The sequence below is a fragment of the Psittacula echo genome (assembly GCF_963264785.1).
Source record: "Psittacula echo genome assembly, chromosome: 15".
In the NCBI taxonomy this organism is placed as follows: Eukaryota; Metazoa; Chordata; class Aves; order Psittaciformes; family Psittacidae; genus Psittacula; species Psittacula echo.
Genome location: NC_137751.1, coordinates 7,376,373 through 7,400,656, shown reverse-complemented (window position 1 = coordinate 7,400,656; position 24,284 = coordinate 7,376,373). Strand labels below are relative to the sequence as shown.

At 42.5% G+C, this 24,284-nt stretch overlaps 1 protein-coding gene across 1 annotated transcript in view; it reads right to left on the bottom strand.

The window, feature by feature from the left end:
• Positions 1-24,284, bottom strand: part of PIGL (phosphatidylinositol glycan anchor biosynthesis class L) — a 56,325-nt gene that overhangs the window by 11,950 nt on the left and 20,091 nt on the right. Inside the window, exons 3-4 of the mRNA XM_080629877.1 lie at positions 7,940-8,030; positions 1,408-1,475 (exon numbers count right to left, since the gene is read on the bottom strand). Coding sequence (XP_080486003.1) covers positions 1,408-1,475; positions 7,940-8,030 — 159 coding nt within the window. The remainder of the gene's footprint in view (positions 1-1,407; positions 1,476-7,939; positions 8,031-24,284) is intronic.

The following is a 24,284-nucleotide window of genomic DNA, read 5'->3' as shown; positions in this document are numbered from 1 at the left end:
ACTTCCTAGTAATGTACTCTGAGAAGAGGTTTACCATCCTACAGCACACACAGGCAACCTACAGCATGAGGTGGGAAAGTGAGTTCTGCACAGCCACAAAGCAAGAAAACAGTAGAGCTATGATCAAAATGGAGAGTTTTCCTTAACTTTCTCATACATAATTCAGCTGCTAGCTTGTTTTCCCTATATTAGAGGAGTTTAGAGGGTCACCTAACAATCCATCCTCCATTCCTATTTGCAGGGCATACAGCAATTGACTGAGCAGATGTCCAGGCATCTGAAAGCTCTCTGGTCCCTCTGTGCCAGTGAGGTGAGCATCGGTCATCAACCTCTGTTCCTCACTCCTCAAATAACATTGTGCTGGAAAGCATCTCCCTGCTTAGCCCAAACAAGCACAGTTTGCTTTAACTCCACCCCTTTGCCTTCTGTGAGGCTATTTCAGAAGTTGCTGGGAAAAGCCACGATCCCCTCTAAAATTGAATTCCAGCCATCAGATAGCAGCAAAGACTTCCAGCATCTTCCCAGAGCAGCTCTGTTGGTCAGAGTACGGATTCTGTGGCACTGCAGCTTTCTCTAGGCAAGCAGGAAAGGCAAATCACTGTGATGCTGTTAGCAAGGAGAGCCAGAGAATTATTGGAATTGCACAGATGATTCAGAAAACAAATGGGTGCTAAAAATACAAGATATACTTGCAAGAGTTCTTCTCATGCCTGGGAAAGGCAGGGGCAGCTCTGGAGGAGATCTCTCTACGACACAATGAAGTCTGAATGAGCACAGGATTAAAATAAAACACAGTAGCTGCCTTGTCTGCAAAATTCGGGTGATCTTAATACAAGGTATTTTTGTCTAGCAGCCCTCCAGATCACAGCACAGAGACAGAAGTTCTCAGAATGTAACAAATAAAGTGGTGAAGGAACGAACTGACTTAGGAAGAGTGCTAAATAGAGACAGCTCCAGTGAAGGATCAATATCCTTGGGTCAGAGAGGTAAATTCAGGTACCTGGACAGGATGGCAACATCCTCTGGAACAATGGTGTAGAACTTTCCAAAATCCAACTACCACCAGCTCAGGCATCAGATATTCACACACTCTCCTCAAACCAGAAGTGCAATGTGATCTGTGGCATATTTTAGTGGGATCAAGGACAGGAAGAGCAAAGAGGGCCCAGTGAAAGGGAGACTGGCAAAGCACCAGCAGATGGAATAATAAAGGATACTGTAGGTCATTTGCAGAGCTGTGAGAGTTTCTCCAAGTGGTATCATGTCCCCCAGCCTGCCACTCAGTTATATCAGTGAACTTCATACTGCTTTTAGCTGTAGCTATTAGCTTTTTGGTTACACCCAAACACCATGTTCACTTCATAAAACCATAGCGAGGCATTCAGTGAAGCGCGCAGAACACTGTACCTTAAAGCAGCGTAAAGAGAAATGTGGTTTGCATGACCACTCACTCCTCTTGCATCAAAGGTTACCACCTGCAATAAAACCACAGAACAATAACCATTTTGAAGAAGGAAACTGTGCAGTTACCAACTTTGACATCTCAAACAGCACTGTCCCAGCCCACTGTATCCAGAGAGTTGCTTTTGTATTGCACAATGAGGCCTTGTATGTGAACTCATGCTACAGAAATACGACTAAACAAACAAGACTCTCTGGACCTAGATGACTACACGGTCTAACAGCTTGAACAACAGAAAGATGACAAATACCCTGTTCTCACTGGCAGGATGCACTTGGTACTTATTGCCAGGCCAAAAGGTTACTTTCAAAGCAATCTGTTACTAACTTGTTTGTGACCCAAGAGGTCCCATTCTCTGAATCATTCTCTCCTGGATATGAGAACATATTAGAATGCCCGAGCACTACAGGGTGGAACTATAGTTTGTTGTACCATGAATTGCTTGAACAAGAGCAACACAATCTACTGTCCTGATTGCAACAGGGCTTCCTCACAGGATAACATAGTGATAAAATACTCCAATATGAGAATTAGCTTTTTTAAAGATTCAGCTGACTGCATTTTTTGTACCATTAAGCTGGGCTTTTCACTGCATGAGAAGATCATATTGTTTATTCCTTCTCTGGAGGGAGCAATGGGAACTTCATAATGCAGAAGTAATGTGTGAACCCAGCACAAACAAGTCACCCTCCAAAGCACAGAATACCCTTGGCTCCCTGCCCTCAGACCTACCAGTGACGTGCCAGGGGTGAACCATCCACCCCAAGGGTTCCCTCTGCACAGTACTGTCAAGTACTAAGAGGCTTCCACTTCCAACCTAGAAGACAGGCAGCACAAAGTGCAGAACAGAGAGAGTATACGTGCTGGTAGGCTTTGCAGAAGGCAAAAATGACAGTCCTTGGACAGTCTAAAGTTAGGTGTTTGCTCTGGGAGAGGCCAAGCAGCAGAGCTCTCCAGAGCTCCCTTCTCCATGGTTAGGAAGAAATCATAACCTCCCCACATTTCAATCAATGTCTGCTTCCTTGGCAGCTTGTTCTCTCTTCAGGGAAGGAAATGCTACTGCCGTGCTTACTCACCACAGCTCCATTCTCAAAATCTGTTTTATATGCAGGGCCTGGAGCACTGGGTTAAAGATTAAGGGAAGATCAAAAGCCGCCCTGCCCGTCCTGCAACGTGCTGCTCCACCCTCCAGCAGGAGAGGCCCTCTCAAACACAGGGGATATTGTGTAAAGAGGGAGAGGAAGCACAAAGACAGCGATAACAAATACTTCCAAAACCACCAACTCCAGCCCAGCCTGCTCATAAACCCATCTACCCAGGACAAGTCCAGTTAGACTCTCCGCTTTGCCCAGCGGCTGTAATAATGCTGCCACCAAGCAGCGGGGTTATTCATGGCTGGCAGGAAGTGGTGGGACTCAGTTTGGTTTTGTTCAGGTACAAAGAAGCATTTTCTGGTCAACCCCTATTTTATAAGGGGAAAAACTAGGTGTTCAGCTTTGGCTGCTTTTGCTACACAACTGCATTACCTGAGAGGATCTCTGCAGGGACAGCATGCCAGCCATGGCCTGGCATGGTGCTAAGTTCCCCCTAAGGATATTAGCTTTTGGAGTAGCTCATCTGGGAAAGACATCATTAAATCCTGCACAGCTCAGGGAACGAATCAGCAGTGCACCCTGTATTTTACAGATAAGAAAAAACATGCTCTGAAGTAATTTCTACCTAAAATGGTAGTTCCTTAAGATGACAATATTACCCAACTCACTGCAGGCAGAATAAATTCCTATGCAGGTGAATAATAGTAAGAGTCTGCCAAGGGCTGGACTTGCAGTAAACCCTTCTACTAAACGGGGACAGAGAGAGGGTTTGTCTCTTCTGCTGGTCATGTATTTTCATGTAATCTGTACAAACAGAACATTTTTAAGACTACTGCCCTGCTGTCAAATGCGGTTAAAATTAGCCAATGGGCTCTAAAGTATTTTGAAACATGATGTGCACACACATAAATACAATTACATTATTCTTGTTTCCTTAGGAAACCAAGCTAAAAACCCCAGGCAAGCCAAAACACACATTTTTCCTTCTATGGAGGTACAAGAGAACAAACCAGAAGACCAAGATAAGAGACTACAGTGAGCAGACTAAATAAGCTAATCGTTGTTTTGACAAAACTGGCTCAGGCCAACTGTGGGAGCATGGGGCTGGGTTAGGAAACATTCTTGACACGGAAATTATTATCAGAAACACCTTTGGAGGTTCTCCTTCTCTATGTCTGTTTTGAAATAGGACCTGCTGTTCTAAGTGCTGCTGGGCTTACCTAACATCTGAAGTAGCTAAAGAGATTGCATAGAGTTGTTGTCTAATTTACTGTTAGGACATTTGCAGCTGAATTGTCCATCTCTTCAAATACACAAATTTGGAAGTACAATTCCCAACGTATCTGAATACTGGCCACAGTGGCATTCATTTTATCTGCAAATACACTACCTCTGAAACACTAGGCCTTCACCTTTAGAGATCCCTCTCAACACACTGGCTGGGTCTGAGACAGCAGTGATGTGCCACCTATCCAGTACGTAGCTTTTAGGTATGCTGTCTTCCACACTGACTCCACAGCATCACCATGGTGCTCATGACTTGAAGCAGTCAGCAATCACATGTAAATGTATTCCTCTGGCTTCAGGGGTTCATTTCATTGATAACAGATCTGAATTTCTTTCTCACATGCAGAAGATACTTTCACACGGGAGCACGGTGCAGCCAGCTGGTGTGCTTGCTTTTAACCCATCACCTCAACCAGGCTGATGATGAAACCAAGCAAGCAGTCAGGGCAGGATGAGAAAACCTGAACATCTTGAAATTGTCTGGGTTAAAAACAGGCTTAGCCAGTTCTGGAAGCAAAAGGCTGGGATAGTAAATATAGTTGATGTGGAAATTATTGCTCAATGAAATCTTTAGGGCAAGAGGGAGTTCCCTCCCCACACCTGCTCTGAAATGGGAGCTGCTGCTGTCGGTGTTGCTGGGTCTTCTGGGTGACCTTGGTATCCAGGAAATTGAGCTTTCACTAGTGCAAGCCAGAGCAACAGCCAAGACAAACAGGTCCAGAAATCCCTTCCAGAGAGGGGAGAGCACAGAGGAACTTAGTCAATTACTAGCAGAAGAGAAAACTCCTGAGAGGTCTGGAGTCCATGCTCCCACTACACACCATGTGCATCAGAAAGAAAAAGCACACAAAGCTGTGGGTCTCCCTTGCTCTTCCTGGCGTCACCCTGTGCTTCAGAGCACACATCTGCTTGTGAGTAGACTGCTGGGGATAGAAAGGTCTCTTTCCTTTTTAAGAAGGGCCATCCATAAACTGCCATAGCAAGCAATTCCATTTTCATCGAGTGATGCCTTCCTCCGAGCATCACTTCATGCAGAGGCCAGAGACATGCAAAAGCCCTTTGAGCCTCTTGTCTGTTTGGAGATGTCTCTTGTTGCTACTAAATCAGAGAAGCTAAAGATTAAAAAGAAAGAACTGGACGCAAATGGAAAAATCCAATCATGATCAACATCACAGTGTCCACTAGGTTTAAGCTAAAGGTGTGTAAGTTATACACCAACTCTTAGAAAGATTCTGGGAGCCTCCTGCTCATGTACCCCAAACCACACCTGAGAAGACTAACATAAGTAAGGGAGGAAAAGGGATGCCAAAGCCTGTCCCAGCTCTGTTGCCTCCTCTAGCGAACTCCACATGCTGCACTCTCTGTCTTGTATTCTTCAAAAGCATTTAAAATCCTCTACAAACACCACACATTCAAATGCTCTTGAATTTCAGGGATGTAGAGACCAAGACCCAGAACAAAGCTGAATGCACCCTCTCAAATGTAAGCTCCAACTTGAATGCCTTTTGTAGAAAGGTCTGGCTGATTTGATCTGACCCAAGACAATGGAACTCTTCCATAAACAGTTTGCATGGATGATGCTTTCATCAATCCATAGTGGAAAGCAGCTTGTAAAAACGTGGTATTGCTGAATTCTGGTCTTGGCAGTACATCTGCCCCAAACACAGTCTGAATGTCACCTAATCCAACCTCTGCTATCACCAAAACCCAAGATCCTGAAGAATAGGATTTTGTAATCTAGAGCCTTACATACAGCACACTTTCTCATCTAGATGGAGAGAGACTAGCCCGGGCTACCTCTCCCAGCAACACTGCTCTTGCTTATAAATCCAGAAGGCAGGAAATAATTTCCAAAGTCTATAAATTAGTTTTGGCTTTGAGTACACCAACTGTTAATTTCTGCGTCTGCACTACCTAATGTAGAGCTTGGATGAAATATGTCCCTGTAGCGCACAAAAAGATTGAGTTACTCATGGACTTCCAGGGCAATTGAGGAAATGAGTAACTATGCAATGGAACGAAACTACGCACAACATAGTGTGACTCCTTGCCTTGCAATCTTCCCTTTCAGACATGTTGGAATTGCAGCCTGCTTCCACACTGGCAGATGAAACATATATTCTGTAAATAAAAGATACCATTGTCTACAGGGAAAAACAGGGAAAGTTTTCCCACCGGGACAGCTAAACCAATACATGTCTTCCATTCATATTGGCTCCATGGAGTTAGCGCTTGTTGTGCTTGAAACCCTGTCAGATTACGTTTTGACAAGGCTCTTCTACCACGTTACATCAATTCTATCAGTTTCAACATTACTGAAAAATAGACTCAGTTTACTTCTCAAGGCAAGGCCACTGTCTTAGGACAGCAAAGATGCTCCAAGAGTGGCTGAGAGATAGCCAGCTCTGAAATTTTAAAATGCAGAATGTTCAATAAAGGTAATCGCTTGCCTTGCTGTTGTTGGCAAACTAGGTCTGCTCCTGAATGATGGTATTTTAGCAAACATCGAAGAGCTGTGTGAGTACTTGGGACACTTCTGATAACGTAAATTCACAGAGCAGTTCATTACCACCATCCCCCAGAAGCTGCTTCAGGCACTTCTGGCACTGCTGCTGTGTTCTGCTACAGTAATGTGTCCTCACTGCTCATCAAGGAAGTGCTGAGGGCAAGGCAGGGAGTCCTGCTGCAGTTACTGCAGCTATATTGACCCGGCAGCATAGCAGAGACAGCACCAGTGACTGTGCATGTTCTGTCTCTGAGGCCACATTCTAATGCTTTCAAACCATCTAGAGGAATTCTAGTGTTTTCGGAATTTCTACTGGGATTCTGGTGCCCTGGTCCTAGTGCCCATGAGAACACAAACATGCAATACAAATCCTCTTGTGTTAGGAGCTTTCAGATTAGATGAAAACCTATCTATTCATGGGATCAAAAGACACAAAAGTTGTCCACGAAAACTGCATCTGTCTGTGCACAACAATGAATTTAATGGGAAATTAGCTTCAGAATCAATACAAACTTGGATGCAGGATGCTGGAGTTTTGTGCTCATGGGGTTCTCATGCTACAGGAGAAGTGGCTTCTTGTTTTGTGAATTGCCATAAGGCTTTAAGAGTTTGGGGATTTTGCTGCTAACCAGTGTGTGACAGTGACATGCCTGATCACAGCAAGGTTCAACAGAGAAGAATAGAACAGAACCTTTTTCCATGCTTAGGCCCTTATTCCTGTTCTGTGGGGAAAAAACCCACAACTATACCAGTGCTAGGAAATTTCTCCAGTTTAATATTCTTCTGTTGTGCCCTATATCCCTGCTAATCTGTAACACACTCCTGCCAATGTACTTCAAATCTAAGCCTAAATGTAAACCCAAATCCCAGATGGACTCCCTTCATCAATGAAACCTGGCAACAGGGTCAAAATGGTTGCTTTAAAATGTAGTAAACATTTGAGGAGTTAGTAAAGCAAAATTCCTCCACTGTTCATTTTTCACTCGGAAGCAATGAAAGATCTCCAGGGAGGAAAGAACCACCCGAATTACACCATCATCCTTTTCCTAATTGTCCAGTGGAGCAATTCTATTTGTTTTGAGCTTGTAGCAATTGTTTGAAGTGTTTAGAAGAGGATCAGAATGACCATGTCTTACTTGTCAAGACAAAGGAGCTGTATGAATACTCACACTGAGTCTTAGACTATAAAATGCAAACTTGCTTTCAAGTATCATTTTAGACCTGAAATTCAGCTGGGCTTATTCAGAGGGTCTGCTACAATTAACAAACCTCAAGATCACTACTGTGAACCTTAGTTTCAACAGAGTTTTTAAACCAATTTGAAGCTTTTACTTCAGTGAAGGTTGGTGATGCTAAGACCCAAAAGCAGCTTCATAAGATCTAGCTACAGAAATGGATAAACACTATAAAGCAAATATTTCAAAATGAGTAAATACACTCTCTCCCTATCCTAGACTATTTCACAGATGCCAGAAGCAAAATCCCAAATTTAAACACTTCAAAGAAAGCTTTCAGAGGGAATGAAAAACCTAGAAAACTAGCTCAAAAGTAATGTGGAAATTGCCTATGCTGTAGAAAGTTTCACATTACCAGGTGGATGTTATTGGCTTCTATATGCTTTAGCACAAAAGCAGCAAGGAGCTGTGTGTCCCATTCCACAGCGGGATTATCCGGAAGATCCCTGAAAACAAGAAGTGCAGTTAGTCATTTCATTGCTGAGAACTTTGCAAAGAGCATGCTAGAAAAGAGATAATGAAATCAAGACAAATTTATTTACCGTATGAAAATACTGAACCTTACTTAAGAGTCTTGCAAGCTTGTATCTTGGGCTGAAAGGGAAACAGCAGTTCCAACTCCCTCCTCATAGATTCGCCAAGGTCTCCCTTTCTCACCATTAAGGTGGGCTTTCTGACAGCTTTACTCGAAGCAACAACTATTCTGTTCAATGATCCTTTTTCTCTATTAACCCAAATCGAATTTCTTTCTCTTTATTTAAAACCCCTTTTAAAACACATTTTCCTGAGTTTCCAATCATCATCTACTGGTGGAATTACATATGAAAAGTAACAAGCACACTCCTGTTCTCATTTATAAAGGACTAACCCATTCATCTCAACCAAAGGACAATAAAGCCATAATTATATTGCATGGATTTGATAGCAGTTCATCTGTTTACTTTATGCTCTGCATACCAACTGGTTATGCAAAGAAATACTGTGACCGAATACTCTGCCTGGCTTTTAGGGGCAAGAACCATGAGCCAAATGCAAAATAACACCAGACAGCCAAGAGAATCATCCCATATTTACACAACTGAGAGCTGAATTTGACCCCCCAGTCATTATGCTTGAATGATGCCAAGAAAACATTGCTTGCAAAGTTAAAAAGGTTATTAGTAACAATAGGATAACACACAGCTGCTAAAGACCTATAATGACATGTTAAACTGGTCTTTTCCTCAGACCTTTTCCCTCCTCTGATAGTCTGATAATTGCTGTGAGGTGGTTTAGTGACTACACAGCCTTTCACACAGACACAGGGGTTTGGATCTGAACTGATCCAGCTGTTTGCTGCAGAGAGCAGGGTCTGACTCCCCAGACAGCAAGGATGAGAACATCTGCAGCAATAGGAAAATGTCTCCTTGGCACATTCCAAATTAAAGCTCAGCCTGGGTCGTTAGGAGAGGTCTTCCGGCCACAGATTTTCCCACTGCTGTTAACAGTAGTAGTAGAAGGAAGAGCCTAAAGTACAAACTGACCATCAGCATTTCATCCATAGTGTTTGTGCTCCTGTTCAGCACAGGCCAAAATAATGTGCTATGAGAAACCCCAGCAGCAAAAGGAGGCACTTTCACGTTACTGCACGCATTCTGCTATGGTCCCTGTAGGGGTGTTACCAACAACAGAAATTTTTGTTGTTGTTTTCAGTTCCTTGTTGTACAGACAGCATCTTTGCTTGAATTCCACCATAGGGAAAGATTCTTTGGTACATCTGGTGGCTGTCTCATCAACGCAACAAACCTGCACCTCATCTGCTTAAGATTAATACAGAAACTTGCACATCTCATATTTGAAGAGGAAGAGGCGCTGCTGACCTTGAAGGTATTACAAGTCCCAGCACATCACAGCAAGCTTTCAATGGAGGACATTTTAAAAATATGCATCAACTAAACCATCCCAAGCAACAGGCACACGGAGCAGAGCCTAAGTGCAAGTCTAACAGTGCTTCAGTTGTTCAAATGGTACCTTTGAGGTTATGTCATGGCTTAATCTGATAATATTAAAGTAGTAAATTAGTCTAAAAGGTATTTTTCACTGGCCACTTACAATGCAAATATCATTCCCCTATTTGGACAAGGGTTAAATGGAGGAAGTGAAGAGTTCCATTAAGCAGGGGGGACTCCAACAGTGAGAGTGAGGAAAAAAAAGTAGGGCTTGGAATTTCTGATGTCCAGGAGGCTTTGGTGTCACAGCCACGGCACTCAGCTTTATTGGGCTGTCTCCAAAAAAAGCTGCCCAGTAGTGTAGCAGGATTTAACTAGTTTAGACAGATAAAGATCACCCTCGTCAATGGAAATGAACAGCTGGAGGCAATGGTTTAGAATCCCTGGAAACAAAACAATCTGAAGGCACGACTAAATTAACTCCATGAACACTGACCTGATTCTGCAAACTAATTCTGCTTTTACCCACTTACTGCTGCTCTTGGAGGGATCACTCCTTCCAGTAAGGAAAAGGAATTCTTTTTCTTGGATAGTATTTGTCAGGCACCAAAGACAGAGAAGCTGATCTTGCCAAATAAGACACATGTGTACATAAGCACATTCATAACTCATTAATAGCCACTATGGCCCACTGAAGTATTCTTAGCCCATTCTGTAAACATGAAAAGTGACACACAGGTTAAACGACATGCCCAAAATCACCCGATAAGTCAGTAGCAGAACTGGCAATACATTAATCAAGATTAATGCTTTGTAAAGTCAAAATATTAAGTGTTACCCTGATAGCAGGGACCTCACAGAAAGCACGAGACCAGTAACTTTCGGCTTGCGCTCTATGTAGCAATAATTGAGTCCAGATAGGGATGAAAAGCTGACTAAGAAAAAGAAGTTCATATATACATACAGCAATGCACACAGGAGACATTCTTACAGGAGGTGTCTATGGGAACTCTGTGGGGCATGCAGACTTTGAAAAGTGCTGTACCTCACGAAACCATCTATTCAGTACAAAATAGTTTTCCTAATATAATAAATCAGTCCTCACCAAACCTGAAAAGTCCACTGGCTTGCTGCTTGCATTCAATTGTGGTTTTACCTTCAGGACTTCATATCAGAAACTACCAGCACTTCAATGGTTAACTCCACACTGCCTTTCTGGCTAAGGCCGATAATGCCTCTGAGCTCAAGGTCGAAGTGCTGAGATAAAGGACTATAAACGAGTGAAAATTAGCACATTCCCTGGAGCAGACTGGAGCCTGTCCCAGGAGACAGGGTTCCCCACCTGCCCTCCCTGTCCTCTGCTCCAGAGAGCTACTTGTTGCTCCTGTCAGTCACTGGGATGGATCATGCTCTAAGTCCTGCACCAGAAGCCTCCCAGGTCATGCTGCTGGAGGGTGCTGGTGAGAAGGACAGAGGGGTTTGGTCACTTGGCCTTATTTCCAAACTATTACAGTGTGGAAGTGATGTTTACGGGCATTACATGTGACTGATACTGAAGGCAGGTGGCTGCTTGGATGCAGCCCTTGTTGACCATGGAAAAATAGAGAGATGCATAGAAGAAGAAGAAAAAAACATTTTTAATGGAATAAGGCTCCAGAAGTGTTGTTTGCCCGGCTATTTTCAGTGAAAGCTATGCTGGACACTGTACAGGGAATTTACAGCTATGTCAAGGGATTTATAGAGTGAAGAGAGAGGAATGGAGAATGATAGTGCTGCAGGTGTTGCAGCATGGGATAGTGTCTGTCTCTGCTCACCTATTTCAGCAGGATCAGTAATGGGAAATACTGTTATCTGAAAACAAAACCCTGTACCTTTCTAGTCATCTATCCACTGTGCGTAGTGAAAAACAGACAGGATCCCTGGTTTCCTCCTTGTCACTTCCTTGCTGTTCTGTTTGCCAAGCTGAGCAGATACTTGCAGGTTTGCATAGGAAGAATATGGTGGATGTCCTGGATATTCTAGCCCAGGCACCAGAGAGCTACAAAGGGGTCACAGCAGATCACATCAGCACATTAAACCAAACTTCTATCTTGTGCAGATCTTGCCCAGCACTCTTACAGCTGCCTGGATGAAGGAAACGTCAAAAATCACTGCCTAGTGCCAGCACCTCTCCAGGCCTCCTCCCCTTGCCTGCTGTGGAGCATAGCTCCTCTTCTGCCTCAGCCTTGGCCATTAAAACACCGTGCATGTTGCTGGTAACTCTATCCCTGCCAATAGCCTGGACGATTTTGTAGGATCATCTTTCTAGGAATGTTTGGGCTCAAGATGGCTGCATTACTGTCATTTGGAAGTTCTCTTGGCCACAATAGAGATTTAAAAGCCTTCGCAGATACATATTGCCAAGTTACACCCTTCTTACATGATATACTGCTTAATCCCTGCCCAATTTTTCACTACTTTCCAGATCTTTCAGCAAATGCATTTATATGCACAATCTTCTTTCAAAGCTTTCCATGGAATTTATCTGCTCATGAACTAGGCTCTCATGATTGCTCTAAAGGTTAAATTTAAGTCTATGTGATGTCCACATGGCTTAACAGCAAAGTGGCTGTTCTATATAGGACACTTGCAGTTGAATAACCTTGAGATCTGTCCCTCCTGAAATCGGTTGAATTGGGCAATCCATAGGCTCCTGGGTGATTATGAAGCAGTGCCTCTCATTGTGTGAGAGTCACCCTGACATGGACTGGCAAGCACCCTCTCTGCCTTGCCATGAAGTCTTTATAGGTGGCAAGGGAGTTAAGTGGCAATAAGGTTCCTTCTAGAAGATGTTTAGGTCTCCATTAATATATCCTGAGATACCAGAGCAAAACTTTGAAGGTACTGATGTGATTTTCCATTCCACTATACACCAAAAGGGTCAAGATGAAAGCTTTCCCACTTCTTACTGTCTTTTTATCTTGCCGCATGACCTTAATCAATCCAAGGCAAGGGACCAGGAAACACTTCTGCATAATTTCTCCTCCTTATGCCTCCTCTCCCAATGAATGATTTTACATTAAACCAGCACAAAGGTCGACAGATTGATGGCAGGTTACATAGGAAACAGGTGAAGTGCTGTGCACTGGGTTCCCAGCTGAGAACAATGACCACAATGTGTTTGTTGGAACAAAGGATGCCCTTTGTATAAAGTTAACTGTATGAAATGAACATCTGGGCAACTGAAACTGGATCAAAAAGCCAAAGATCCCACAGAACAAAATGACGTGAGTGCACAATTAGTGAAAAAGCCATGTGATGACTAGAGGCAACCGGTGACCTTTATATCATGGCATCAAAGTAACTGAAAGAACTGTGCAAGCAGAAATTATTTCATGCTCCTTAAAGCAGAGCAGAGAATTTTTATTTCTGAGATTACATTAAGATAAGTCCGGGCAGACTGGCCCTAGATCTTGAAGCAGAGCCTCTAAATCCTTACATTAATAACTATTTATACATTTCTCTTCCTATGATGGCCAGTTACAGACAGGAGGGAAATACTGCTGTTATGCTGCATCTACATCTCTGATTCGATTGGAAAAAGCCCACTTACATGATCAGCATCTTGCAACATCATGTTATACACAGAACAGATGCTGTGTGCTTATTAGAATGTAACAATCTACAATTTAGGAGAGAAACGGACCAAAGCAGGCTGCTAACTGTCAATTAAAAGCCACCTACGATAAGAGAAGCTCAAGCTGAATTTTTACAGTAGCAGCTTCCTCCTTCTCCTCATAGTAAAGAAACACAAGCTATTCTGGGATTTGTATTTTAAGATTGGAAATAAGAATCTTAGGGTTTGGTGTAGGTAGAGGGTAAATGAAGTGGTGAAAATAACAACTGAAGGATTAAAAATATAATACACTTCAAATACTTCACAAAAGAAAAAAAAAAGCAGAATGGACATAATCTTCTTCCTCTATCCTTAACTTTTATTTGGCTTATTTTACAAATCTCAGAGGTAAATTAAGTAAGTTTAGATGCCAGGCAAGTGCTGCTGTCACTGATGTGGATGTACCAGCCAGAAGTCATGTGTGAAGGGAAAGAGCACAAGGAAAGACAGCATTCCCTTCAGCTTGCTCAGAAGTCCAGGCAAGCTGTGAATGTTTCTCCACTGAGCTATGTAAAACACAGCACACCTCTGACAGAGAATATTCCAAGTTCCTCCATAACTCCCCAAAGGTGAATGGTAATTAGAGCTCCAGGGAACAAACTTTTTGACTTGGGCATGATCATGTGTTTCTGTTTGAGAAGTAAGCATCCTTTGGGTTTAAATTCAAAGGAATTATTACAGAACACAGCACTGATTGTTTGCAAAGACCTATCCAAATGTCCCTGTACTCATTTATAATTTTTAATGAATTATTGATGATTTCTCAGCAGAGATTGATGCTTATTCACCAAGATGACACAATTGCTTATCATAATTTGAAATCTGGTATTCATTTGACGTCTGTGCCTCAGCGCCTTGTTGATGAATTACAGCACAAAGCACTGCAGGAACAAGTTCATATTCAATGTCTTGAAACAAAAACAATTGATGGGACCTTTCAAGAATAGAAATGCATAGAAACTATGGTGGCTAGAGCTAGTTTTAAAAAGTAATTTTAAGAAACTATTTTGGAGGGGCCATCAGAGCTTCTTTGTAAGCCAGTAAACAAAATTCAGCTCAACTAATTCTGAACTGATGGCTGATTTAGTCACAGCTTTCCTATCTTCTGCTCATTATAACTGTGAAAGGGAAAAAATTACATGTTCACACCTACGTAAAGAAGTTTGAGCTCCTTCTAAGAAAAGTGATATGTATGTTCTCTGATTTCTAGATTGAAATCTAAAACATATGCTTTGGCAATCCTGGGTATGGGGAACTCCACAAACCTGTGCTTTACTCTTTGTACTGTCTTCCCATGAAATATTGAATCAAGTTCAACATCTTAGTCTTGGCTTGAAGGTGAGGCCCAAAATATATAAAAGACAGCATAAAGCTCCAAAATGCTGAATATGGTGAATACTGCACTGCAAACATAACCTGCAGGAGGAAAAATGAGACCTGGGAGTCTCACATGCAAGTGCCATACTCCACGTGTGACACTCATGCTATTACCGTGCTGCTAGAATGCGTTCAGCAACTAGTGTGAAGAGCACACCCTAACCTGTGTTGTCATCATTACTGATTGATCAATCACACAAGGCAGTGAGCACAGAATACCTCACGGTCACACACATCTTTGAATGCAATTGTCAGAGGAAGGAGGGGCCTCTGGTTCATTCAGTCCAATCTGATTTCAATTTAAGCAGAAGTCTGCAACAGGTTGTATACAAGAACCACACAGCGCCATGGAGTATATCTGGATTCCTGGTGGGACTGGAAATGACAAACCAATTAAGTTCAAGTCCTTAACGAGAATTCTTTAAAAGCAGCTCCCTCCCTTACCTTTCACCCTCAAGTTGTGTGCTGTCTTTTTATGTTACTTTTTATTCCCAACTTTCATTCATGTTTGAGTTGCATTCATTTTTCACATACACTGCATGCCAAGCCAAGGCCACTTACAACCATTTTGTCCGTGACAGCGTTATGTGACCCAAATATACTAAGTGCCCATCAGCTCAGTGGGTCCCACATCAGTGACACATTTCCAGTCAGCCACTATGTAGCCTGTCTCTAGCACAACCAGCAGTTTCCAGCAGTACAGACTGCCAGGAATGACTTGCCAAGTGCTGGGCAAGCCACCTCTCTTTCATTTTATAGAAGCTGGACTTCCGCGTGATCTGTTGGGGGCCATTAACAGAGTTTACTGAAAACATCAGTAGAGGCCGGACTTAGTAGTCTCATGAGATTTGGGGCTGCCATGCTGAATTATGAGTCAGCAGTTCCTCCTCTGGCCCTCTGCAATGTGGTTTGGGAAGCAGACTATAGTGCAGTGTGAAACGAAGTCAATTCCACTCCCATCTTGGAGAGGTATGCAGGAAAATAAGACCATTAAAGTCCCTACATAGTTCAGAAAAACAAAAATCCACTAACCTTTTTCCGAGTGTCTGTTGGCAAAGTGCATTTCTGGTATTTTTCCCAAATGACTGACAAATAACAGATTTATCAGCACCACCAGGCAATCTCATCTGTAGACCTCTAATAAGAGAAACATCTTCAAACATGCAACCATCTGGGATCTTAGAGCACAACTGCTGGGCAAAGGTCTATATGTAGCAGCCCTTCACTTCAATACTTTCCTAATGCCAAGAAGATGTATGAGAGAAATGCTCAGTGGAAAGCTTGAACACCACACTGGGACTACAGCCCCTCATTCCTAGAACAACCTGCTCTTGTCTATGTCAGCTCCCAGAGCAGGGATAAACTGACCTGATACCAAAAAAGGTAGACTCACCTCTACTAATATCTTGAGCTCCTTGGGCACATTAGTCACCACTTTGGAATGTCTCTGGTCTCTCTGATATTTCTGACAATAACAGGGGAAGAACACAGACTACATCTCTCTGAAAGCACCATCTGTACCATAAGGAATGAGCATAATTATGCCTATATGAAATGGTTGGGCAGCTCCCAGAATAGCTCATAGCAGTGCTCACTTCCTCATTATTATTGGTTTTGCCATAGTGCCTAGGAATTCACCTGGGGCCTGACAGTCTAAGTAGCCCAAAGTGAGAATACCCAGCAATCCCTCAATCAAAACTTGTGTTTTAAAACTGAAATACAAATCACCAGCAAAACCAGGACTCTGAGAAGCAGACCACAGGACTTCACTCTTCCCTTACTCATATCTTCTGTTTCGTAAAATGCTTTGAAGTAAAAGAACAGTGCATCAGGGAGCATTACTTCTTGAAGTCATGGTGTACCCACCCTTTGTTATCCTGACGTTCTGATGCCCTGAGCTCTCTAGCTGGGTGCAAATTTTATTGCTACCATGAAATCACTTCGTTTTTACAAGTCAGCTTGTATCAAGAAGCTAAACACCTATCTTAGCTGTAAGCTTGATCCCTCAAATTTTACTGGCATGCAAAGTTTCTACTAATGCAAATAATCCTCTTGCAGGCACTGTCTTGCCAGCCCCATTCATGTGAATGCCCCAATTACATGATCATATGAGTAAGGTCTGGGCCAGGCCTTGCCCTCTCTCTGCAGACAGTGAAAACCCACACTGGGTTCCACAGCCAGGAACTACACTGGGAACCCTGCAGCAGCTAAGTGGGACTCAGGAACAATGAACAAAACGAGGATAAACACAGCGACCTTTCTCATTTAGCCTTACTCTCCTCCCGGCTCCGATTTAATGCGAGCGTTATGCAATCGGTTTGCTATAGCAACAGCCGGGCTGATCTGCAGTAACCCCGCCGCTGCCGTGGGGCCGCTGAACTTTGGCCCACTAGTGAAGCCTCCTGCTCGCCCCTGTTTACACTGCTCACATGTCGGGACAGAGGGAGGCTCCTGGCAGCCACCAGCATCCAGCAGGATTTCTAGGAGCAGGCCAAGATTGCCAAAGGCTGGAAATGATTAACTCTTGCGAGTGAGGGCTTCACGCTCAGGCAGCTGCCTGCAATGGCCCAGGAGAAAGGGCAAGTGGTGCTTTTCCCTCCCCACGCCACTGCAGGAAACGCAGCGGGATTCAGGCATTCGGCAAGGGTGGGGTAAGGAAATCACTAAGCTTGAAATTAGGGAACAGCATCATTTTTTTTTCTTAAGGAGTGAGGATAATGAACTGGAGCTGGGAACATAATAGCCTCATCAAGAGCTGCGTGCTATGAATTGCATGTACCTGGATTATGCAGCAGTGCACAACTCCTCTCTGGAGCACCCTACAAATACCAGGGGCACAGGGCGCACTTCGTGTGTAGAGCTGTGCTCTACAGGACCTTGCTAAAATGGTTATTTGATCTTACAGCACAATCCTGTGAGAAAAAGTTGCAGATTACCAAGGTGCAGCCATGCCATCACTGTTTGAGGAGCAGCACTACCGCTACTTCAGCACTTTTACAGCATTTATTTCTACACATTAACAGATGTTCATTAACTAAGCCCCCTGTGAGGCTGGAATGGGGAAGTAAGCAAGTAATAACCTCCACATTTATAATGACAGAATTAAGAGCTCAGGCAACTCTCCCTAGAGAGCCAGAGGCAACCAAGCTGAGTCAGGGGCAGAGCCTGGAATGGAGCATGTGAGCTCCCTGCATCACCCACACTCACTCCAGGAATACATTTTATTGCCTGGGGCAAATAGCAATCCAGTTTTGGACAGGCCTCTCATGGTGCTCTGCAGAGCCTCATATATTCCTGGGCACCTGACCAAGCAGAAAACACTTTAACATTTGCAAATTATCAACCATTACTCCCAAGGTCACAGCTGCTTTAAAGTACCCCCCAAAACCTGTTGATGGTCAAAGTGTTGAGCTCTACACCACCTAACTGTGCTCTTGTCTGCAGTGGTATGACACAGCCATGGGTGACTGTTTCTATCAATATTTTTGGCTGGGTTTCCTTATGTAGCAGTCACTTAGGAGTAGTCTACATTAACTCATGTCTTGCCCTAAAACATTTGTTCCCCTGTAAAACCTTGCTCTTCCCAGTAAGAGGTTGTGTGGATTTCTTTCTTTTGCTGTGATGACAGGTTCATTGTAGCAATAACGGACCGTGAAGATCCAGCACTGAAAAGTCTGTATGCTTTGATATCAGAACTCCCTTTGACAGCTTCATCCACAGTTATACCTACATCCAAATATAAACATTTCATAAAAAACTCCAAAAGGAAATTTTCTGGCTAAAATCTAAACACTGAAAAAGTTCAAGTTAAATCTATGACTCAGTCTCATTTTTGCAGAAAGGATTACTGCAATAGACTGCTCTCTGCCCCTGACTGCTCAGACCAGCTGAATTCCCTGATGTTAGCATATGAGCTCTCCACAATTTACTCCCCGTTCAAGCCTCAATCTATTAGCACAAACTCTGCAAACACCTTACCTCTCGTCTCCACACATGAAAGCTCTGCCTGCCAATGCTTTATCCTGCAATATTACACAATGTCTTTTCCAAGGCAAAGGACAAATCAGCCTTGGCAGTCCATCGTGTGGATACTTACAAGAAACAGAAATGCTGAGTATTTGGCTTATGAAACAGAAAGACAGGAAGAAAATATTTATAACAATGCTACTGTTTAAATAAGAGAGACCACCATTTCTTACAGATGTGACCCTTCCTTCTAAAACAAAGGGATTAAATCTTGCTAATGCTATGTAATGACATGAAATGGAATGGACTTAATGAAGAATACATCCAGCTTAAATTGTGAACTGTCCCCTTCTACCCCCTGCCATTTTGTACCCCAACATAAGCACAAATTTTGCTTTCAAGTACTGTTTGCCCGACTTTTCTGCGCTCGGAAGATTTAAAAACTGATTTACAGAGAAACACTCATCCTGCATGTGAAAACAGACTCAACACTTATACCCGTAATGAAATTCAGTTAAATATTAACTATTAAAGAAGGGAGAATGGCACATAAATAAGATTTGTTAAGCTTACAGTCAGAAAAACTATAAAGAATGTAGAACTTATGTGCATGAAAGGAAGGCTATGTAATTAATTGAATTATTTCAATGCAAATAGTAGCTGCAGAGAAATAGACTGCAGCACTGAAATGAGAAAGTATTGCTATAACTGCCTGAGAAGCGTGCAGGTACACTGAGTTAGTTAATATGCGACTTGTTAGAAGAGGGGGCATGACTTGGCATGGAACTGTAATCAAACTGTTTTCATTTAACCCTTCACTTGCTACAGAAGGAGCACATAACAAAATATTCAGTCCAAATCCCATTTCAGTTTCTAAAAAAGTATTTTGGTTTTCTGTACTGCAGTAAAAATGTTTTTTTTCTTTTAACAAAAAACTGATTGAAGAAGCTGCAGGAGGCAAAAGATGCTCAATGATGTCCAATAAAGCATTCATTTTTAAATTTTGCTCCTGACCTCTCATGCAATTAAACTGCGATTACGGGTCATAAGACACCATCCACATTTGCAAAATCTAGTGTACATTAGGAAAAAAGGTGGACACGTGCCAAGTGACAACATATACTTCCTATTTGCTTCATCAAGTTCTGGTTTCTCCTTTTTAAAAGCAGTTGGGTGTTGCATCAAACCGGTATGTTTCTTACGGAACAAGTTACCTGAAGCGCTCAAAATTTGCGTCAGTATCTTCATCAAGAGCAACAGTAAACTCCAAAAGCAAACTCTTTGAATCCCATCCCACTACTTTGTCATATTGAGTATTTTTTACACTGTTTTCCTCATTATAATGAATTTTTTTTTAACCATTTGTTAGGATCATTTACCTCCTGAGTATCTTGTTCTATTCACAGTTGGTTTATGTTGAGAATTCTGGATTGCTGATACTCTTTATTGGTGGGGTGGGTTCTCTCAAACAAAATTCCTACTTGGTGGTGGGGTTACATTAAACATAATCCTAACCCAGCAACTTCCCCTTTAAGGAATTTATTCTTGCTAATAGTCTGTTCTAATCCAAAGTACCGCACCCACCAACTTCTAATTCAAGCTTACACTGGAACTGAAAAACTCTGTAATTTCATGTGTACTGATTGAACTAAGGCCAAGGGGAATAAAACGATTTAGCTTTCACATGAACTCAAAAGAAGAAAGGCTTCTTTGGCAATATAATTACAGAGCACAGATCTTCTAAGAGGAAATGAACTACAGGGATTTATAAGATTAGTCTTTTTTTCCCCTTCCCTTTTTAATGATCGCTCTCATTCTCCTTCACTCCCCCCTTCCAGTTTAATCACATATAATGAGGAAATTCTTAGCAAGAAGGAAATGGGACTGTTGCAGAGACACCCTTCAACAGGACACTGTTATGAGGTTGAATGTGCCAATGATTTTTTCACAAGGCCAACCATCCTTCTTTTACCTACCCATAGCCCTTACATCTTCCTGAACCTGATTAAAGTAGTAAGTGCCTGTAGCCCCTTACAAGTGCCTTCTTTTTCTGGCATGTGAAGAGAGATTATAGCCACGCACATACTGTGCTGTTTGGAAACTCTGCATGGTCCCATTCAGTCCGGTTTTGAGCATCTCATCTGTCTTGGTTGTTGCTGCTGACAAGGAACACTAAACAACACTTCAGCTATATCAAGATCTTGTTTGTACAAGGAACTGAAGTTCTGTTCTACCACATCACATTTCCAACATCCACACTAAGCTGGAGTAGGGAATTGTGAGCAATTTCATGCTGCCATATTCAGCTGGCAATACTCTGGGTTGTGTCACGCAATACTCAAGAGCAGCGACTAGTTTACTGAGTTGTCTCGGTTGACCTGGGTTGACCAGATCAGTGTGATTTAATCCTCATAAGCAGAAGGAAACACTTGCAATGAGTGGCAAAGCTGATTAATGCAGGTTCTCACACTGAAAGGACTTCCTCAAACCTGCGACTCACCTTCACAACCTTTGGCCTGCCAAAGCATTCAAACAATTCTGCCTGTGCAGATACCTGTGACAACCAAGTAACCTGCAGCCATTTACTACATACTGTGTACCATGGATCTGTATATATTTATTACCTATGCACTGCCTGTGGTTCACAAGAAGCACCAAACTTATAAACACCTATTTACACTGTGTCAGTACCCCAGGGTCTCTACTGACAGTCTGTTAGTTACAAAGTACAATGTAAAGTGCATGTTTTACCTATTAAGTGTGTTTAAGCCTGTTTACCTTCAAGCTTGTCTATCTCTCTGTGTTACAATAATGCAGCTGTGGAGATCATCTGAGACACTAGAACAAATGGTGCTCTGATGTAATCATAAGAGAGCTGGAGGAAGGGCATTTTCAGCAAGAGCCTTGACAGCAGAATGTGCTTCTGTTTCAGCCCAACTTGTTCTCCTAGAGTGGCAGTATGACAGCATGTTTTGCAAAAGATTTGTATTTATATGCATGGCTGTCAGTCCTAAACATTGCTCCTTGTCCATATAATAATTACACCAAATGCTCAGTGGAGATGTTTTCTAAAGTGAAATAAACAGAATCAATACAGACTTCACTGCACTGTCACATTGCATGAATAAAACAAACCAATGGATACTCTTGGCTAGTATTCAACAGGGATTTGGGCATTGCTATTGCTATGCAAACTGCATTTTAAATGGTGTGCTAGCAGTTTAAAAATTCCAGTTCTGTCTAACTTTTATCTACTGTTGTTACCAGAAACTCCTAGGATTCCTCAAATAGAAAGAGTTGCATATTTACCTCTGCCATACAGCAGAGAGGAAGAAAAAGAAACATTCCAGAAAACAGCCATGTACAGCTGTAAAACCGTAACACTGAACAGGGATCCAGGGGACAGCCATTGTATAAAAATGACTCAACATATTTTCACAAGTAAACTCCGATCATCTGCACTCCTTGAATGTATTTCTCCAACACTAGACTATCCTGATGAACTGCTACAGCAAAACAGACTCCTGGACCTTCACTTGAGTTTGCAGTTTATCTATCCTTTAGATGATCTCACGAAATGACTGCCAGACTTCTAAACATGGTTGCTTCCTTTATCATCTCAAACAGGCAAAGGTTGTTTCAGTTCACTGCTAAGGCACTGAAGCATGTACAGGTCTCATCTGATTACGGAGAGCCTGTAATGCCCTGAAGCAGTAGAGACTGTCAACACAGCTGTCCCTGTGTGCTAAGACAAATGTCCTGCTGGGCAATCCTTGAATCAAAATGGAAACACATCTTCTGAAATGGATTAGGGGTAAGGACAAGGACTGTAAATAGGCCAGGCAGCTACTAGAGTTGATAAGGTATTATTATAGGAGTTCCTACTTAACTGTTAGAAAGTACCTTGACCCTGGTGCTGGTCTGCAAGTTGATTCTGAAGTATTCTATTTTTCTTGCCACCTGTTGCTAGCAGAAGTTTCTCTTCTGAGCCTGTCTTGCTTTAGACACACAAGACCACATCAAATATGTAAAAAGCCCACAAGGAAGGGAGGTGTAGAGATCTGCATGCTAATGGCATGATTAGCTCTTGCAAGAAAGCAGTCTTGCTGCATCAGCACAGAGTGGCTCTCTCCATCACCCATCCAGCTGAGGTGCAGGTTATCTGGGAATACAGCTGTGCTGACACAGCAGCCCTGCTCTGGGGACCCTCAGGTGTTATCCCTGCACAGCAATGCAGGTATCCCTGCAAGTCTTCTCTAAACCTGTGACCCAGCAGCCACTTTGTCCTCCCCTCTGGGGCATAACAGACATTATGTACATAGTTGTATGGGGATAATGTGACAAGGAGAGGACAGAAAATCCTGGCACTGCTGCAGCCAGTGGCAAATCCCCTGCTCCCTACTGGAGCTTCGCTTAGGGACTTATCTCCTGACACAGTCTGCAGCAGAAGCAAACTGGAGCAATCTTGTCTCCCTGTCTTTGCAACCACTGAACAAGACTACCTCCTGGATTTAAATCCTGAGGGTTAAACATTCCCAAATACATTACTGTTAATGCAGATCACTTTTAAGGCCAAACTAGTCCAGGATACATTTTTTAAACACGAAGTTCCACAGGTTTGCCTCTCTAACATCTCTCTTTAAGAAAAAATTAATTTATTTTCTAGTCATCTGTAGCTTAGGAAATGATTGACTCAGTAGGTATCTACTCACACATCTGGGCTTCAAAAAACCGATGACTTTTCTGCATAACACTTTATTGCTTCCTGCATCTACATGTTTGGTTTAATCGTAAGTGGAGGCACACACACTCACATCTCAGCGTGCATAGTACAGTGGATAAGCCCAAACCCCCATTTTCAGTTGAAGGCTTGTCCAGACATCTAATATCACAAAAATACGAAATATTCTTTTGCTCTGAGTCACAGGGAAAAGATTTACTTCATGGAACACTTGAAGAGGGGAAAAAAACGAAAAATCAGCCACATAAACCAGTATTACTTCCCTTCCTGTGCCTTGTCTCTTCCAATTAGGCTGCTCAAATGGTCAGAGATTGTTTCTGACATTGCAACAGTGACTGCCTCATGGGCAAACTCAAACAGGCTGGGGGGTTAAGGGCCCAGCTCAGCAATGATCTCTGCCTTGAGGAGCTGCTTTTCACTTACACAGAAAGGCACAACTGCTGGGATCAATCCAATAGTACATGAACAGCAAAATCCCCCCCTACCTCTGCCTGGAGTGCAGGACAAGTTGATTACAACCCATCCATTTTCAATAAGTGATCTAGTTATTTCTAAACCAACTCTGTAGTGAAGCATAGGATTTAATTTTTACAGTTTATGGTGTTATCAAGCATGTAGTGATGAGTTTTTCCCTACTAGATCGATTTTTTTCAGAGTTTGTGCAATTTTGAGCTGAGATGGAAGCTGCAGCTCCAAGTCATTAGAGCAGTATTTTATAATCGCTTTCTAACAACCGGGTAAATTATATTAGGATTTCTAGAAATATAGGGAAAAGCTTACCAAAACCTAGCATTAGAGCTAACAGGTCCAGTAACAAAGGCAGCATTAACTGTAGTTAAGGCGATAAAGCAGTTGGGTTTGGATCACAGGTGCTTTTCAGACTTCTAAAACATCAGACGAGACTTTCACATATATTTCTCTTCATAGAGCACAGATGAAGAAAAGCTTTCCTCCCTCACTTTAGAATGAGCTTCTCAACTCTGAATTACTTCTGAATTGGCAAGAAAAGACAACTAAAATGGAGTTGTTGACT